Below are 18448 nucleotides of genomic sequence, written 5' to 3'. Positions count from 1 at the left end.
TGAACAGGCATTATGAATAGATCAACCTAATGGAACGTCTGACTCCTTATGGAATTCTGATTTAGACAAACCCATCCCCCAGCCTCCTTAATCTAAGATGTGACGGCTATGGTACAAGTTAGAGACCCAATGTCCACATTCGAATGAAACACTCCTCCTGAATTTCTCAGGAACTCCTGAGTAATTTGGAGATGGGTAATGTAAATCATTAACAGAGAGCAGGCACAATCCTGAAATGAAGCCGACGAGGGCCACTCCCCGCACCGCAGAGGCCGGCGGAGGCACACAGGAGCGGGCTATGCGCTCACCTGCCTGCCTTCTGTATCTGACGTTTTAACAAATGTGTAGGCGTGAGACCCTACACGAGGCACCTCAGCAGGCACAGCCTCAGTATCCACTTCTGTTGCACAGAATTTTTTCCACAGCACACTTTCCTAAATTAGTTTCTTGGAAAAATACAGTAAGAGCTTTTGAGAAAGGATTATTTACATAAATCAAAAGCACAGCAGAAAGACTGGCCCATCCCAGGCTCTGTTCCCCTCTCAAGGACACTTGTGGCTCTTGAAATTGTTTTACAGAGTGTGACATTGTAGCAGCCACAGGCCCACCTAACAACCTGTGTGTGGGCCTTCCTCTGCCCACTAACTCCATGAACCAGGGAAATCTCAGCTAAGCCAGAGCTTCCCTCCTTCACAAGCTGTTTGGGTCTCGGTTTACGGCATGAGCTGACTTCATTTCCTTAACGGAGATATTTCAACAGCCTTCCTCCTCCCAAGCGCTTATTGCAGGGATGATGGGAAATCAGACCCCGAAGACATCACCGAGAGGGGTGCTGGGTGGTCTCGCCAGACATACAATACCTCGAGCTAGCAGACTGTGTGGCATATGAAAGACACCAAGATGGCAGCCGCTTGCTTGACCATTTAAGACATCTTTGGTACCTCTGAACGGCCGAGTCAGTCTAATACTCCCTGGTAGAGTCCCGGAGGCCAAGCCTTGGACAACGACGACTAAGGTGACCAGCGGTTTCAACGCCATTGCTTGAGACAGCGCCCCTTATTCTAGACAACCATAATTGTACTATCACTTTTTTTTTTAAAGATTTATTTATTTCATTTCTATGAGTACACTGTAGCTGTCTCTAGACACACCAGAAGAGGGCATCGGATCCCATTACAGATGGTTGTGAACCACCATGTGGTTGTTGGGAATTGAACTCAGGACCTCTGGAAGATCAGTGAGTGCTCTTAACTGCTGAGTCATCTCTCCAGCCCCGCACTATGACTTTAAAACACATATTCATTTTTAACTTTGAGAATGTGTATCTGTGTGCACATGCCACACACACGTGTATACACACGTCAGAGGACAACCTGTAAGAGGCAGCTCTTTCTTCCCATCATGGGCATGAGCTCTGGGGATCAAGCTCAGGTTCAGGCCGGAGGCAAGTCCCTTTACCTGGGGAGCCATCTCTCTGGCCCCAAAAGAACATGATATTTATGTTAGTATTTTATGTATAAAATGCACACATGGGGAAAGGTCAGCAGTGGGAAGGAGTTTAGAGTCTGATATGCTATCCAGTGACCAACAGATGCACAGAACACAATGTCCCTTGGGCTGTGCCATCCAGACAGATGAGACCTGGCCAGGTTCTATTACTCACCTGGTTTAATTTCCAGTGGAACTCCGCGGGCCTGTATTTCTTCTCCTCAGACGGGTCCTGCCGGAGGAGGAAAATGAGTCTGCACCCATGGACATAGAGCGAATAATGGTGTCGGTTCATCTCTGCAAAGACAGACAGTGTCTGTGGGTAAATTGCCAACTTTGGGCCCAAGGGGAGAGTAAGGACTGTTTCCTTAATGGATTTAAAGATCCGATCTGCACAAATGAAGCCTCCAGTTGGGCCAAGACAGGGATTAGAATCAGACACACGGGAGCTTTACTGGGCAATCTACTGAGTAAACTTGGTAAATCCCCCAGACTAGTTCTGTCTCTCAAGGACAAAGTGTCCCCGGCATAAAACAGAGATCAGCCAGAGAACGAAGTCCCTGTGAGGGGACTTGGAAGAACACCAGCCAGTCTGGAGACACAACAAACCTGTTTTATCTGAACTGCAGAGAATTGTCTCCTTCTTCCGGCCGAAAGGCCCGTGCCGCATCCACACAGAGATTGTGAAGGGCTCTTTGGGGTCAAGGGTCACAATGCCATCTGGAATCCTCACCGCCTGCGTGCCATTGAACTCAAAGACCTGGTCACTGTCATGGCCATTGTCGGTGGGGAGGCCCACAGTCCAGTTGAAGGAGCTACTGGGGGATGGGAGCAGCTCTGAGGTGCCGGCAGCAGCCCCTGAAACCACAGAGACAGGACTGTGAGTTCCACGGAGAACGGGGAGCTGGGCCTCACTAAGGGGCGGCTCTCAGCTCGGGGTTAGAATGCTTGCTGATCTGATCTTGCTTTTCCTGAAAGATAAGGGATTTTTCTTGTCTTAAAGAAAATGTAATAATAGTACACAGACCAGTCATCTCAGCACTTGACTGGCAAGTTCAAAGCCTGCCTAAGGCTACAAGTGAGTTTTTGGCTATGGAATGAGGTAAAACATCAACACCAACTTATACACACACACACACACACACCTACACATACTCACTCTAAATCCACACATTCACACAGGCACACTCTCACACATGGACACCCCCACAGACACTCTCACACAAACACAAACTGTGGGTGTTTTGTTCTATGGAGAAGAATGAAGAAGATAAAACACGGCCAGGCATGGTGCGCAGGCCTTTGGAGGCAGAGACAAAGGTAGACATATCTCTGTGCACTCAGATTCCCTGGTTTACAGAGTGAGAGTCAGGCTAGCCAAAGCTATGCAGTGAGACCCTATCTCAAAACAAACAACAACAAAGTTACTTTAGATGCTCCTGTCCAAATATACACTTCTAGTCCCTTTCTATGAATATATAAAACAGTGGTGTGTGCACATTTGCATGTATGTGGGCGTCCATATGTGTGGGTGTACACATATATGAACTGAAAGGGTCAGCTCAGGAACTTTGGAAAGGTCATGTAACACTTGCCCCTCCCAGAAGAGAGAGAGGCTAAATTGCATCCCTCAGACCATGGGGAGGTCCCTGCGGCTAGGGGAGGCCCAGAGTTATTCCATTGGCCACCTACCTCATTCCCTAACAACCAATTAGTTTAAAGGTAACACTGTTCTGCCAATCACATTGTGCCTAATGGCGGCTGCCCTGAGGACTTTATAAAGGCCTGCTGTGCGGGCTTCAAGTGGTCCTTCTCTCCCCAGGTACAGGGCGACCCCAGCACGCTGGATTAAATAAAAATCTTCTTGCTTTCTGCATTGATTCCTGCCTCCATGTTGTTCACTCAGGGCCTCCGGTAAGTTAAGGCTCTTCAGAGTCTTACAGAACAGCCTTTAAAAGGCTGTGGGGAGGAACCCTGAAAACACGACCGTGTGTGTGTGTGTGTGTGTGTGTGTGTGTGTGTGTGTGTGTACTCAACTATGCAAAATATAAGAATGCAATATAAATTATATACGGAGCTTTACAGATCTAAAAGAACAGAGGCAGCCACACTATGAGCCAGCTTGTCAGAAAGCTAGAAAGGAAGGCAGATCATGAGTTCAAGACGAGCCTGGGAAATATCAAGGTTGGGCCCAGGCATGGTAGGAATGGCACTCTCAGAGGCTTCCCATTTAGCTAGTTTACTGTCCATGCTTGCAGTGGTAGGCAGATCTCTTAATTCATTTGCAATAAGGGGATTGTGGGATAATCAGGAGTAAACCTGGAGCAAATGACTGAGTTGATATGTAAATAAAAGACCTGCAAGAGAGCTAGCAAACCCAGGGGGGGGGGAAACTGCTTCGAGAGCTAACACAACTGTTTTTAGATTTTTTTTTTCTGGCTTTCTGATTTGGGGGGCGGGGGGTCAGAAAACCTAAAGAATTACTTTTTAGAATTTCTCAAACAAGATTTCTGTCTTAGCTGGAAAATCCAGGAATTTTTTTTTTCTGGTAGCTATTCTTTGATTGGAAAACCCATGAGCCATCCAAAGAGTTTTTAAGCATTTTTCCTAGAATGAGAGAACTGTCTAGTGAAGAAAGCTGTGTCAAAGAGAGCTGTCTCGGGAGCTGGTGAGACGGCTCAGGGGTTAAGCTCACTGACTGCTTTTCCAGAGGTCCTGAGTTTAAATCCCAGCAACCACATGGTGGCTCACAACCATCCGTACTGAGATCTGACGCCCTCTTCTGGTGTGTCTAAAGACAGCTACAGTGTACTTACATATAATAATAAATACATCTTTTTAGAAAAAAGAGAAAGCTGTCTCAAGCAGAGATCTATCTGGAAAGCTGTCATAAGGAGAACGAAGGCTGTAACTCACAATTTGACTTAGAGTTATTTCTTTCTCTGCTATCATACACCCCTTCCTCGGGACCCCTCTCCAAACCTTGGCACACCTCCAGCCCACAACGAATGTTCTAATTAAACTGGAATCCTGCTGTATCGGCATTACATACATATATTCTTCTTCTTCTACCCCACAGTTTAAAGTGACTGCACAGCACTTCACTGCACAGAGACAATGTAATTCACATAGCCTCTCTCTGGGACAAGGACAGAGCATCTATGTGTCTGGTGATTCTGACCTTGAGGATAAACTTCTAGATCTAGAACTACTTCGCCAAAGACCACGGGAGAGAAGGCAACGAGATGACAGCACAGGTAACCTAACTCAATGTAGTCCCCAGAACCTGTGTGTTGGAAGGAGAAACCCCAGGACTGCCACACCAACCCCAGTAGGATCTGTGTGACAAATTCCCCAGACTGAGGTGATTGACCTCAACACGGGAAGGCCTACTGGAACCAGTTGTGGAACTGTTTGCAGGAGAAAAATTACTGAGCTGCAGTTCTCTTGGCAACTTATCTGTTTTATCTTTCGTATTCCTTCTCTTATTTACAAGATGTTCCTGATAGCCTCGGCTAAGATCTAAAGCGAGAATAGTGGGTACGAAACCATCCCTTGAGATGGGGTCACTAACCATGACTTCATCTCCAGAAGAACCAGCCTTATAAATCATCTACAAGACAGAATTGATAAATAAAAGTTTTTCCAACAACGAAATTTTATGTGGCTGCACATGTGTCATTGGAAGTAGGCTTTGGTATAGTGTTTTAGAAAGCCTTAAACGAAAATAATTAAAATAGTTTAAATTTATGCTTTGAAGATTTATAGAAAAGCAGAAACTAAATGTTAAACAGTAACTGATTATAAAAATCTATTAACTTGTTCTTGGAAATTTGCCACTAGCCTTAGAAGATTTTCCTATTTTACTGTGCCAAGTGATTATTACAATATCTGTTCTACCTTGCTGCTTCCTTGATACATCTCTTTGAAGTTGTAATACTTGAATGATTTTGTATTTTGCTGTGCCAAATTATTGCAATGTCCCTTCTATTGTACTTCTTCACTGAACACAGCTTCTCAGAGTTGTAATACCTGTTTCTCTATGCATAAAAATTCTTGTTTGAGAGCTGCAAAAAACCACTCAGATTCAAACTGCCTCTGTGTTTGCTTCTCTTTGTCACCACTGAATCCTTACCCACCTGCCTTGAGGATCCTCATCCCAGGGACCCCCATACCCCACTGGGGTGGTCCATGGCAGCTGGAGCCCAAACGTGTGGCTCAAAGCAGGTAAGCTTTCTCTCTTTTTCTAAAAAACTTTTTCAGGTAAGGATAGGATCTTGTCAGAGTGCTGCAGACTCCTCAATAGAGACACCTCAAGTTAAGACGACGAGAAGGTAAAAATCATGGGGCATTCACAGTCTAAGAACAGAGGCTTGTTCCTGGCAACATTGAGTCTTATGTTAGAAAGCAGAGGTGTTAAAACCTCAGAGAAGAACTTGGTAGCATTTTGTGACTTTGTACTGAGTGTCAGTCCATGGTTCCCAGAGGAGGGAAGCCTGTCTTTAGAAAACTGGAAAAAGGTAGGACAGGAGATGAGGAGATTTTATGAATACCATGGCCCTAAACAGGTCCTGGCTCAAGCATTCTCAGTATGGGTACAAATTAGAGACCTGGGTTCAGAAAAGCAAGACGTGGAATTCTTTGCAGAAGAAGCACCCTCGGAGGATGAGGTAACTCCTCTGAGGGCAAAAACTAAGTCCTATAACACCCCCTCGTCTACTGCTCATCTCCTTAAGGCACAACCAGGAGATGACTGGGTAAGTGATGAGGAACAAGAAGAAAGGGAGGAGAAAGTAGAGGGATGTGATCCTGGTAAGACAGGGGATCATTTTCACGATAAAAATCCGCCTAGGACAGAAATAGATGATATCTTTGCCTCAGCTACCTCGCCCCCTGCTTTTAAAACAGGATCAGCCAAGCTTGAAAGAAAAATGCCAACTAATAGGGGATTTTGAAGGACTATAAAAGGAGCCAGGCAAAAAGGAGACTTGGATTTTTGTGTCCCAGTAACTATTTTTGAAGGGGAGACACCCAGACAGGAACCCCTTCCTCTAAAAACTCTGAAAGAACTACAGTATTCTGTTAAGAACCTTGGGCCAAATGCTCCGTACACTTTACAGATTGTGGAAGTGCTGGGTAGCATGTGGCTAACCCCCTATGACTGGCAACAGACTGCAAAGTCCACTCTTAGCCCAGGACAGTTTATAGTATGGAGAACTGAATATGAAGATAGAGCAAGAAAAGTGGTACAAAAAATAGCTTCCAGGAAGAAAACGGATAGGCCTACTATGTCAGTGCTCTTGGGTAGAGAGGACTATGCCTCCCCCGAGGTACAAGTTGGTTTAAAAAAGGAAGTCTTGGAGGAAGTCTCCAAGATAGCAGTGGCTGCTTGGAAAAGGCTCCCTCCTGTTGATGGTAAGGGAACTGTATTGTCAGGAATCAAACAAAAACGAGATGAATCGTATGAAGATTTTCTTGCTAGATTGGAGGAGGCACCAAGCAGGCTGCTTCCTCCCTCTGAGGGCTCGGACATGTTATTAAAACAACTTGCATGGGAAAATGCCAATACTCTCTCTCTGCCAGGAACTAATCAGAAAAACAGGGACTGTGCAAGATTATATCAAAGCATGTATAGATGCCTCACCAGCCGTGGTCCAGGGTATGGTCTATGCTGCAGCAATGCAACATTTCCACACCTATGTTCTGAACTTAAAAGGAGGAAGAAAGCAAAAGTTTTCATGCTTTTCTTGAGGCCAGCGAGGACATATGAGCCGCGATTGTAAAAAAGAAAAGCAGATGTCAGAGAATAAAAATAAAATCCAACCTCAGTAGTTATGTCCTCGGTGTAAGAAGGGAAAGCACTGGAGGAATGAATGTGAATCAAAATTTCACAAGGACAGAACCCTCTGAAAGGTGAGAGACCAAAAATGGAGTGAGGGTCACATCCTCTGCCCAGAAATAAAGAAATGGCAAAAAAGGGAAACAGAAGAAGGTAAAAGTAAACGGAATCCTCTGGCCCCTGACTTTAACATCTTAAGCTTACCCAGAGCAACACCAGGAAGTACAGGATTAGATCTTGCAGTAGATAGAGATTATATACTCTCTCTTTATGAGGGAGTGCAGTTAGTAGATATGGGACTTAAAGGGCCATTATCATCCGGCACCTTTGGTCTTAAAATAGGGAGAAGTTCAAATTATAAGAAAAAATTTTGAAGTACTTACTGGAGTAATTGATTTGGATTTCCAGGGAGAGGTAAAAATTATAATTAGGCCATTTCAAAAGTACCAGTTGGAAGATTCTCCCCAAAGGTGTGAAAAATAGTCCTACACTTTGTCAGAAATTTGTGGCTCAAGCCTTAAGATACATTAGGGCTAAGCATAAAAAGGCTTTTATTTCACATTATATGGATGACAGTCTTATAGCAGAAAAAAACAAAGTATTTAACTGAATTAATTTTGAAAAATATGATTGAGGTATTGACCCAGCATGGACTAATTATTGCCCCTGATAAAATTCAACATAACAAGATAATAAATTATTTGGGAAAAACAGTTCATGGTGAATATATTATATCTCAAAAATTGCAATTTAGGATTGATAAATTAAAAGACACTTAATGATTTTCAAAAACTGTTGGGAAATATTAATTGGATTAAACTTTATTTAAAAATTGCCATGGGACAGTTGCATCATTTATTTGAAATTATTAAAGGAGATCCTGATCCCAAATCTTAAAGACAGCTTACAAAAGAAGCCTTAGAGCAATCAGAATTAATAAAACAAAAGATGTAAGATGCTAAAGTAAAACAAATAACTTATCTAAAAACATAGTCCCTTATTATACTTAAAACATCTTACACCCCTTCTGCATGTTTGTGGCAAGAAGGTGTATTAGAATGGATTTATCTCCCTCATACTCAAGTAAAAATGATATCTTCTTATCCCTTCATGCATAGTCAATTAATTATTAAAGGTAGGTTAAGATCCAGGAAATTATTTGGCAAAGAAATGCAAGACATTCTCATTCCCTATAATAAGGAAAAAATGGAGTATTTGCTTCAAAATGTGGATGATTGGGGAATAGCATTAGCTCATTATACGGGACAAATCAAATATCATGTACCTAACACCCTATATTAAAGTTTGTAGAAGAAACAGATAAATTTTCCTTCTAAAATAGCATCGGAACCTATTTCCAATGCCCTTTTGGTATTTACAGATGGGCCATCCAACGGAACTTCAGCCCTCTCTATAAAGGATAGACCTGTAATTATTAAAAAGGCAAAAGAAATTTCTGCGCAGCAGGTGGAAATTACTGCAGTTATTACTGCCCCTGAACACATACCTAAAGAGTTTAATCTTTATACAGATTCAAAATATGTATTTTGCTTATTTCCTGATATAGGAGACTGCTCTTATATCTGGAAGTTCTAAAATGATACCACTCTTGCTTCAGTTGCAAAATATAATTCAATCAAGAAAAAGAAAAAATTGTATAGGACATCATCAGAGGACATCCTGGCCTGGCAGGCCCACTGGCTTTAGGAAATTCTATGGCAGATTGATTAACGAAGGAACATTTGATTGCTAGTATGGTTGAGCAAGCATTAGACAGTCGTACTTTACATCATCAGAATGCATCGGCCTTGAGAAGGATGCTCAATTATAAGACACGAGAACAGGCTAGGCAAGTTGTGAAGGACTGTGAACATTGTCCTGATGGATATCATCCATTAATAATGGGACTTAATCCAAGGGGCCTTAAGGCTCAAATTTTGTGGCAAATGGACGTAACTCATATCCCAGAAATTGGAAAGTTGGCCTATGTTCATGTTACTGTAGATACCTTCTCTCTCTCTCTTTGTCTCTCTCTCTCTCTCTCTCTGTCTCTCTCTCTCTCTCTCTTTTTGTTTTGGTTTTGGTTTTTTTCCAGACAGTGTTTCTCTGTGTAGCCCTGGCTGTCTTGGAATTCACTCTGTAGACCAGGCTGGCCTCGAACTCAGAAACCCGCCTGCCTCTGCCTCCCAGAGTGCTGGGATTACAGGCGTGCGCCACCACCGCCCGGCTGATACCTGTTCTCATGTGGTCATGGCCACTGCGAGAACCGAGGAGGCTGTGAAAGATGCCATACAACATCTTATAACATGCTTCTCCCCTCCTCAGGTGTCCTAAAAAGAATTAAAACTTATAATGCTCCAGCTTATACTTCCCAAACTTTTACATTCAGTGGGGTATAGAACATACAACAGGAATTCCATATAACCCCCAAGGCCAGGCTGTTATAGAAAGGACTCATCAAAACCTTAAGGTACAACTTCAACGATTAAAATCTCGTGGTCATTACTATTCGCCTCATCAATTATTAAGCGATGCTTTATTTACCACTGATCACCTTGATACAGATGATAAAGGGTTTCCTCCTATGCAAAAACATGGGGGACCCCTACAGCACACTGTTACTCCTTCAGTGATGTGGAAGGATCTTCTAACAGGCATCTGGAAATGGCTAATGTGTTAATCGCCTTGGGAAGAGGATATGCATGTGTTTTTTCCACAGAATGTAGAAACCCCAATCTGGATACCAGACAGACTTATTCGTCGCTTCCACAAAAACCATGGAAACCCAGAGAAGAAAGAAGCCGAAGAAGGCGAGAGAAGTAATACAGCATATGAAGACGCTCACTCTCCCTTCTCCACAGGCTTCTTCAGCACCCACTGTGCTGCCATCCACCACAGGGATAGATCCACCCATTTGGGGACAACTGAAGAAGCTTGCCCAGAGAGCACAACAATGGTCTCTGACACCTGGGACCCACCATTGGCAGAGAACGTGTTTCTTGCTGTGCTGCTGTGGTTGCTATGCAGACGTACTGTGCCTCTGCAACCTCGGTTTGAACCTGTGTTCCCCATTCTCCACTTCTTCATCCCGTGGGGTCGAGAGATAACGTGGATATCATGGTCATGACTAATAATACTGAGGTATTAGGAGGACATGCCGCTCTTTCCTCCCATTTGATACCCCTGTGATTAAGTATGAGGGGAGGTCAGACTCTGCTGGAGATATTCTTAGTACTGGTTACAAGTATGTTTCCCTCTCTGTGTATTGTCTGTCTTTGGTGCCCCAATTTGTCCACGTGTCAATTTGTGTCTTTGTTTCGTTGCTTGAATGACTGTTGTGCATGTTTCATGTTGAAAAGAAAAATTGGTAAAAACTTCATCTGCTGGTGGTCTCTTAATCTGGTCGCAGTTTACACAGCGGAGGCTGATTTAAGCTGCCCCACATTCAGCTAGGAGTCAAGCATAGCTGGGGAAAAAAAGCTGCTTTTAAAGGGGCCAGCAGCCTCAAGATCTAGGGCAAGTGGGCTAATAGTTATTTCTCCTAGAAAAATCTCTGCAATTGTGATTACTGGGTCCAAAGTGCTTTCTTCTCTTGAAATTACAGCTAGAAAAAGAAAAAATTTGTTTGGTTTAAATTTATAAGATTCGTGTAGTCGCTCCATTTTTGTTGCTGATGGCTCTTAAAGGTATAAATATGTTTTGCATTTCTTGACTATAGAGTATTGGCTTATAAGTTATTGGGCATGATTTAAAAGGTGTAATGTTGATAACAAGAAGTTAGTTTAAAACTGGTAACTCAGGGTTGGAGTCATCCTAAACAGCAACATGTGGCCATGACCCAACCCAGGAAAAAAAGGCCTCTAAAGATACTTCCACATTGGCATAATGCTTTATGTGGATCTTAACCTAGACATTAGCTTTATAAGGAATAAGATTTAAAACAACCTCTCTTTAATAAGTTACACTGTCATGCATTCAAACATTAAAAACTGGCAGACAAACTTTGTAGTGTAAAAATAATGTGTTTGCCACTGATTTTAAAGAAAACAGACTGTAAAATTGGGTTTTGCTTCCCAAAGTTGTAGTTATGTTCTAATATTGCAAGAGAAAGTTCAGAGTCATGGTTAGCAACCGCCAGTGAACCACTGACTGCAGTTTGCAGTCTGAAGGCTCACGATTCTTAACATATTTTGTAATTAAGATGATTTCAACACTGATAAAGGTTAGAAACAGCTGTGGCCAGTATAGGCCTGTTGCAATTTTTTCACAAGTTTATTGGTTGCAGTGGTAAAAGTAAAATTTAACCCCCTAAGATTGAAAAGGAGATCTCAGTGGGAATTTATTTGATATCAAACAGGCTTCTTTTAAACTGTTTTAAAATTTTATAGATGAAGACTTCTAAAAAACAGCTAGTAGAATTTTTCCCGTGAACCCTGAAATTCGACCCTCCTACAATAGGGTCTGGTTGCAGGCTGCTACAGGACAGGTGGGGTTGGTTCTGGCCTTAGACAATAGGCTCAGATTAGAAGATATTTACATTTAAGTTAATACAAAGCTCAGAGCTGCCTCAGTGGAGGCTTGTGAGGAACTACTTTTTTCTTGCAAACCACACCGAGGGAGTTTCTGGCCAAAAGAATATTCTTGACAAATTTATCCAGGTCTGGTTCAAAACCCAGTTCAAACTTAAGATCTATGAAAGATTAATAAGGCTATGTAGAACTTATGAAGGCATTAAAAATCTGGCCTGCCTACTCCATACAAAATTATTATGGATAATTTATTTAAATTATTTAAAAGTTTGTTTTTTTGCTTTGTGGATCCTAATAATTATAAAAGCATTTGCTTCTAATGAGCTAAAAGAAGCAACAGAGCAATTTCATTAGAAGGTTTTTCCTTAAGAAATGGCTGATAGCCCTACCTTATGTGGGAAAAAAATATTTTGTCTCTGTTTCAATACAAGAAGCTAAGATTTTAAATCTTTCAGTGTATATTATTCATAGAATTTTATTAAAGGCCTTTGCTCTTAACAATGGGCTTTTAAAAAATTTAAGTAGTTGTTGCTCCAAAAAATATTCAAAGGTAAATATCAATTATATCCTAAGCAAATTGGCACTGAAAATTCAAATGAAAGATAATTTGCTTATTCTAAATGATTTTCAAAGGTTGTTAGGATATATTAATTGGCCTTATCTTATATATTAACCTCACCTTAAGCCTGCCACAGGAGGACTTAAACTTCTGTTCTCAAGGTGGATGCAAAATAACTGGTGAGAGACAAATAACTTGGAGGAACCTACCGTAATCATTTGCCAACAGTTTATGTGTTCACTGCCATTCCTTGGCAAAGGGAACATTAATGTAAAATCACCTTTTTTCATCTCCAAGTAAAGTTTTAAAATCCTCCAATAAAGATATAGGTATGTTAATAAAGTGTTTTAAAAAGGAATGTCTTAAGAACCAGATGAAACAGGCTGGAGAGATGGCTCAGCAGTTAAGAGCAACTGACTGCTCTTCTGAAGATCCTGAGTTCAAATCCCAGCAAACACCCGGTGGCTCACAACCATCTGTAATGAGATCTGATGCCCTCCTCTGGTGTGTCTAAAGACAGCTACAGTGTACCTACATATAATAAATTAACAAATCTTTAAAAAAAGAGCTCATTCTAGATTGCCTGGACAAGACCCCTTAAGGCAAGGTCACAAGAGATTTGTGTCCCAGGCAGGCTATAGGTCTTACATAGGAACAACTGGCCATACAATCATATTCTTTACATCATCAAAAATAGTAATAGCCTGAAAATAATTTTATATTTTTAGAAAATGTGCACATCAAATTATAAAGACTTGTTCTTGGTGTCCTCAGTTCCTACCTGTACCACATAATGGTGTTAATTCTAGAGGACTTAATCAATTATTACAAATTCTTTATAATTCTCGAGGTCAAGATATTGTAAAACTTTAATACAATATCTTCTTAAAAAACAAAAAGGGGAAAATTATATCCCCTTCCATATTATTTAAATTATGCTTGTATATTTTTAAGAAAAAATTTAAAATTTGGATGCCAAGGAACTCCTTGCTGAGTGTCTATAACATCCTATAACTAGGCATGCTCATGCCTAGGTGAGATGGAAGGATCCGCTAATTGGCATATGGCATGACTCTGATCAGGTATCTAATATGGGGAAGAAGGCATGTTTGTGTTTTTTCCACAGAATGCTGCAGAAGCATGCTAGCTGCCAGAGTGATTGGTGTGGCATGCTGAAGAAAATGTCGACTGTGCGCTTGCTGAGCACCCTGACAATGGTGACAGGAAAGCTGTATTGGGTGTGTGTTATTTAAGATTTATTTATTTATTTATTATGTGTAAGTACACTCTAGCTGTCTTCAGACACCCCAGAAGAGGGGGTCAGATCTCATTACAGATGGTTGTGAGCCACCATGTGGTTTCTGGGATTTGAACTCAGGACCTTTGGAAGAGCAATCGGTGCTCTTAACCACTGAGCCATCTCTCCAGCCCCTGGGTGTGTGTTCTTGACCCACCTTCACTTGCCCGGTGTCCCAGATTAGATAAGCTGCCTTGCTTCAAGATGTTAGACCTTGTGGGACAGAACATGGAGACTGTTAAACTAACTTAGAAAAATTAATCTAAAAGAGAAGCTATAGAGACTCTTCTCTTTCCTTTAATGTGATCGGATGACTGGATCATGGAGTAGTCTAGAAATAAATCCAATATTGGAGATTCCAATAATGAAGACGGCTAATAATCTTTTTCAGCCAGCTGAGCTAATTTAAAATATAGTCTCCACTCTTTCTGAGAAATAACAGCTTATCTGTTGATACACAAAGCTATCTCCCCCAGCCCAGAGGCTAGGCTACCCTTTGGGTCTGATAGCTGCTAATATGCAAGTGATTCTCAAAGCCACTTCCCCCACACTGGGAAGTTTGCTAATTTGCAACTGAATTAGAGACCTTGGGCCATCCAAAGACAAGTTAATTCTGTTTTACTTCTAACTCTTGACCTTCTATTTTAAGCAGACTGGTGGCCTCCACCCAGGCTCACCTGGATTGAAAACTGGCACTGGCATGCCTGTTAAAGACACTTGCAGAGCGTTTGGCACCATATCGACTCTCTGGCATCAAAACCTATACAAGTGGATCTCCTTTTAGGAGCCACATAGAACTCAGATCTATGTGTGTGTGCTTATGAGCCGACATGGGCACCAGTGAGAAGTGCAAGGCAAAGCACTGCAAGGGGAGGACCAAGTTTTCTGTCTCTGAGTCCCCTGAAAGGAAACCTAATTACATAGAGGTTGGTGTTTTAAGGCACTCCTTAGAATAACAGCAAGGAAGCCTAAGTCCTCACCTAAATAAAAAGACACCATAAAGTATATAGGAGGATCAGGTCAATACTTCCACTCCCTGGTTAAGGCCCACCGTCTTTCGACAGATGAGAATTGTGCCCTTCCCCCAGCCTTTTTGAGAGGGAGTTTCAGAAATCTGCTAGCCACTGCTTCCCACCTAGGGTGGAGTGCTCAGACCAAGGTGAAGCCCATTGTTCTCCAAGGGCACTAGCCATCACCTGACTACCAGCCTCCAGCGGAGCAAGCAGAACCAGTTCTGCAGACCTGTTTCCAGCCTTTGGGGGAAAGGGTCTTCCCTCGCCTATATATTTGGAGACCCCCCTCCCCAATAAACTTTGAGCCTTGAGCAGGAAATCTTGTCTTGACTCTGTTTCTCTTGCCACCCTGTTCCTATCCCCAGCTTTCCTTCCAGGGAACCCAGGAACCCATTTGATTGTAGACCTGGGCAGCTACAATAGGCCTGATACATTTATAATTAATGAGTCTACTAATAGATGGCATACTCCCAGATGGGCGGGGCCTATTTATGTTAGTCACTCTCCTTCACGTAAGTCTCCGAATGTTTTCCTAAGAAAGCCTAAGCAGTTTAAGATTGTTCCTTTGGCAATCAGATTTTACCTTGCCTTACCATATACTCACTGGACAGGCCTCAGATTTAAAAATTTTTAAAGTAGAACAATCTTATCAGGTCAGCTGTTCCAAATGTATTATAACTAATTTTGCTGATCCTATCTTAAGAGCTATTCAGTTATTTTGCTATTACAAAGACCTTATGTTATTGATTCCTGTAGATTTAAAAGATGATGTTTGGTTTGATAGTGTAGCATTTCAGATGCTTACAAGAGTCAATGAGCTAATTAGACCAAAGCGTTTTGCTGCAGCTTTAGTTTCAGGCATTAGTGCTCTGGCAGCCATTCTTACTTCACTTGCAGTCTCTACAGTTGCTCTAGTTTCAGAAATGAAGACTGCACATTTTGTTAATGATTTAAATAAAAACGTCTCATAAACACCTGCAAGGCAACGAATCATCAATTAAAAAAATTAGAAGCAAAACTGAATGTTTTAGCTGAGTAGTGGTGGCACACGCCTTTAATCCCAGCACTTGGGAGGCAGAGGCAGGCGGATTTCTGAGTTCAGATTTCTGAGTTCGAGGCCAGCCTGGTCTACAGAGTGAGTTCCAGGACTGCCAGGACTATACAGAGAAACCCTGTCTGGAAAAATGAAAAAAACAAAAACAACAACAACAACAACAAAAAACCTGGATGCTTTAGAGGATGTAGTTTTAACATTAGGACAAGAGATAGAAAGTACTAAAGTTCAGCTTTTTACCAAGTGCCACACCAGCTTCCAGTGCATATGTGTAACACCATTGCCTTATAATGAGAGTCATAATTGGAATTTTCCTGAAAATCATTTGTTGGGAATTTGGAAAGACAATGATATCACTTACGATATGGCTCAATCACAAGCCCAGATCTCTGCTATGAGTAAAGCACATGTTGAATCTACTGACATAGAGGATTTGGCTCAGTCTATTAGCTTTGGCTTATGGTCATTAAACCCTGTTGGTTGGCTGCACTGGATCATTGTTGTCGCTGTGGGTACAGGAATAATTCTCCTTATTTTTCCAGTCATCCTCCGACTACTCTTTTCCTTCATTTCTACACCCAAAAGAGATATTTATGAGCTTCAGTTAAAAAATAATAAAGGGAGAGATGCCACACCAACTCCAGTAGGATCTATGTGACAAGTTCCACAAACTGAGGTGATGGACCTCAACAGGGAGATGTTTTTATTGGAAACACCCTTTTTGAAGTTCTAATACTTGGATGATTTTGTATTTTTTTAAAGGATTTATTTATTTATTATTATATGTAAGCCCACCGTAGCTGTCTCCAGACACTCCAGAAGAGGGCATCAGATATCATTTCGGATGGTTGTGAGCCACCATGTGATTGCTGGGATTTGAACTCAGGACCTTCAGAAGAGCAGTGGTTACTGCTCTTAACCACTGGGCCATCTCTCCAGCTCCAATATTTTGCATTTTTGTATTTTGCTGTACCAAATGATTATTGAAATGTCCCTGCAACTGTGCTGCTTCACTGAACACAGCTTTTCCGAAGAATCCCTTCACTAGGTAGAACAGACTATGTTTACTTGGTGCATCAAAATCATCTAAGGCTAGTGGCAAATTCCCAAGAATAAACTAATGAATTTTTATGATCAGTTACTGTTTAACCTCTTGCTCCTGTTTTTCTGTAAGTCTTCAAAGCAGAAATTTAAACTGTTTCAATTCTTTTTATTTAAGGCTTTCTTAAAACAATATACCAAAGCCTAGTTCCAATGACACATGGACAGCCATATATAATTGTTGGGAAAGTTTATATTTATCAATTCTACTTCATAGATGATTTATAAAGTGAAGTTCTGGTTTTCCCGGAGATTAAGTCATGGTTAGTGAGTCCATCTCAAGGGATGGTTTTGTAACCATAATACTTGCTTTAGATCTTAGCCTAGGCTATCAGGAACATCTCGTATATAGGACAAGGAATAGAAAACATAAGACAGATAAGTTTCCAAGAGAACTAAAGCTCGATAATTTTTCTCCGGTGAAGAGTTTCACAACCGGTTCCAGGAGCCTCCCCCTGTTGAGGTACACCGCCTCAGTCTGTGGAACTTGTCACACGGATCTGACTGGAGGTGGTGTGGCAACCACCATAGCACACATGTACCCACACACATAAAATAAATAAATCAAATTTAAAAAAAAAAAAGAGTAGTGCGAAGATTTACAGCTCTCAGTACATACTGTCAGGCTAAACTCTTTGGCCTTCCTTCTTGATCTGGAATTGAACTCAGAGCCTCGTGCATTAGGTAAAGCATCTGCCTTTCAAACAGTATGCCCTAGGTGGCTGAGGCAGAACCAGAGCTCAGGGCTCAACTGATCCCCTGCTTCAACCTTTAGAGTTACTTTATTTGAATCACGGGCTCTTTAATGCAGAGACATACATAATTCTGAATTGACTCTGCAGGGTCTGTGTAGTCCCCAAGTCCATCCTGAATGAAAACCAGACAGCAAGGCAGCAAAAGCCACTTTATAGCATTGTGTCTGTTCTACCCGTCTTCTTACTGACCAAGACCCAATGGCTGGCATCCTTAGGGACCCCCCACCCCAAGACTGAGGCTGCAGACAGCAGATCTCCTCACCACAGAGCCGGTGAAGGGACTTCTCAGAGTAGGTATCTCGGTCGCAGCCTTTCCCTATGTGGCTGGTCTCCAGCTCCACCGTGGCCTGCACAGAGGCGACAGGCTCGTCACAGGTCTCCAAGTGGATGCTCGGGAAGACGGCCAAAGCACCCGTGCCGGGCTCATACTCGATTCTGCTGCTCCAGCCTGCATTGACCCATGGATGGGTGTGAGAGAAAGACAGAAAGCTCACAACCACGTTTCTTAGGGTGCGTGCGGTCCAGAATGGGCTTGAGAGCTCGCGGGCAGCAGCTCAGTGGGAGCGAGAGGGCGGCAGCTCACCTTGCCACCCGGGGCTACAGGTGGGCTTGACGGTGATCTTCACTAGGACGTCCTCCGTGGCTCTTTTCTTCCCACAGTCGTAGGCTGTGACTGTGAGCTTATACTGATGCTCTTTGCCGTAGTTTAACTTCTCTGTGTTTTTAATATAACCTGGCAGAAGAGGGAAGCAGCAGTGAGAACCATCTTTACTTGTGTAGTGAGGGAGGGAGAGACAGGGCCTGAAAATAAAC

At 42.3% G+C, this 18448-nt stretch overlaps 1 protein-coding gene across 4 annotated transcripts in view; it reads right to left on the bottom strand.

The window, feature by feature from the left end:
• The window catches only part of Clstn1 (calsyntenin 1), a 78149-nt gene that overhangs the window by 11136 nt on the left and 48565 nt on the right, over nt 1-18448 (bottom strand). For all 4 annotated transcript variants that reach the window (XM_052178213.1, XM_052178211.1, XM_052178212.1 and 1 more), the window contains 4 exons: nt 18219-18368; nt 17898-18083; nt 2098-2346; nt 1664-1785 (listed from right to left, as the gene is read on the bottom strand). In XM_052178213.1, the coding sequence (XP_052034173.1) occupies nt 1664-1785; nt 2098-2346; nt 17898-18083; nt 18219-18368 (707 nt within the window). The remainder of the gene's footprint in view (nt 1-1663; nt 1786-2097; nt 2347-17897; nt 18084-18218; nt 18369-18448) is intronic.

The sequence above is a fragment of the Apodemus sylvaticus genome, chromosome 3, assembly GCF_947179515.1.
Source record: "Apodemus sylvaticus chromosome 3, mApoSyl1.1, whole genome shotgun sequence".
Classification (NCBI taxonomy): Eukaryota; Metazoa; Chordata; class Mammalia; order Rodentia; family Muridae; genus Apodemus; species Apodemus sylvaticus.
The sequence above is the reverse complement of the archived record's forward strand: the minus strand, read 5'-3'. Positions and strand labels throughout refer to the sequence as shown.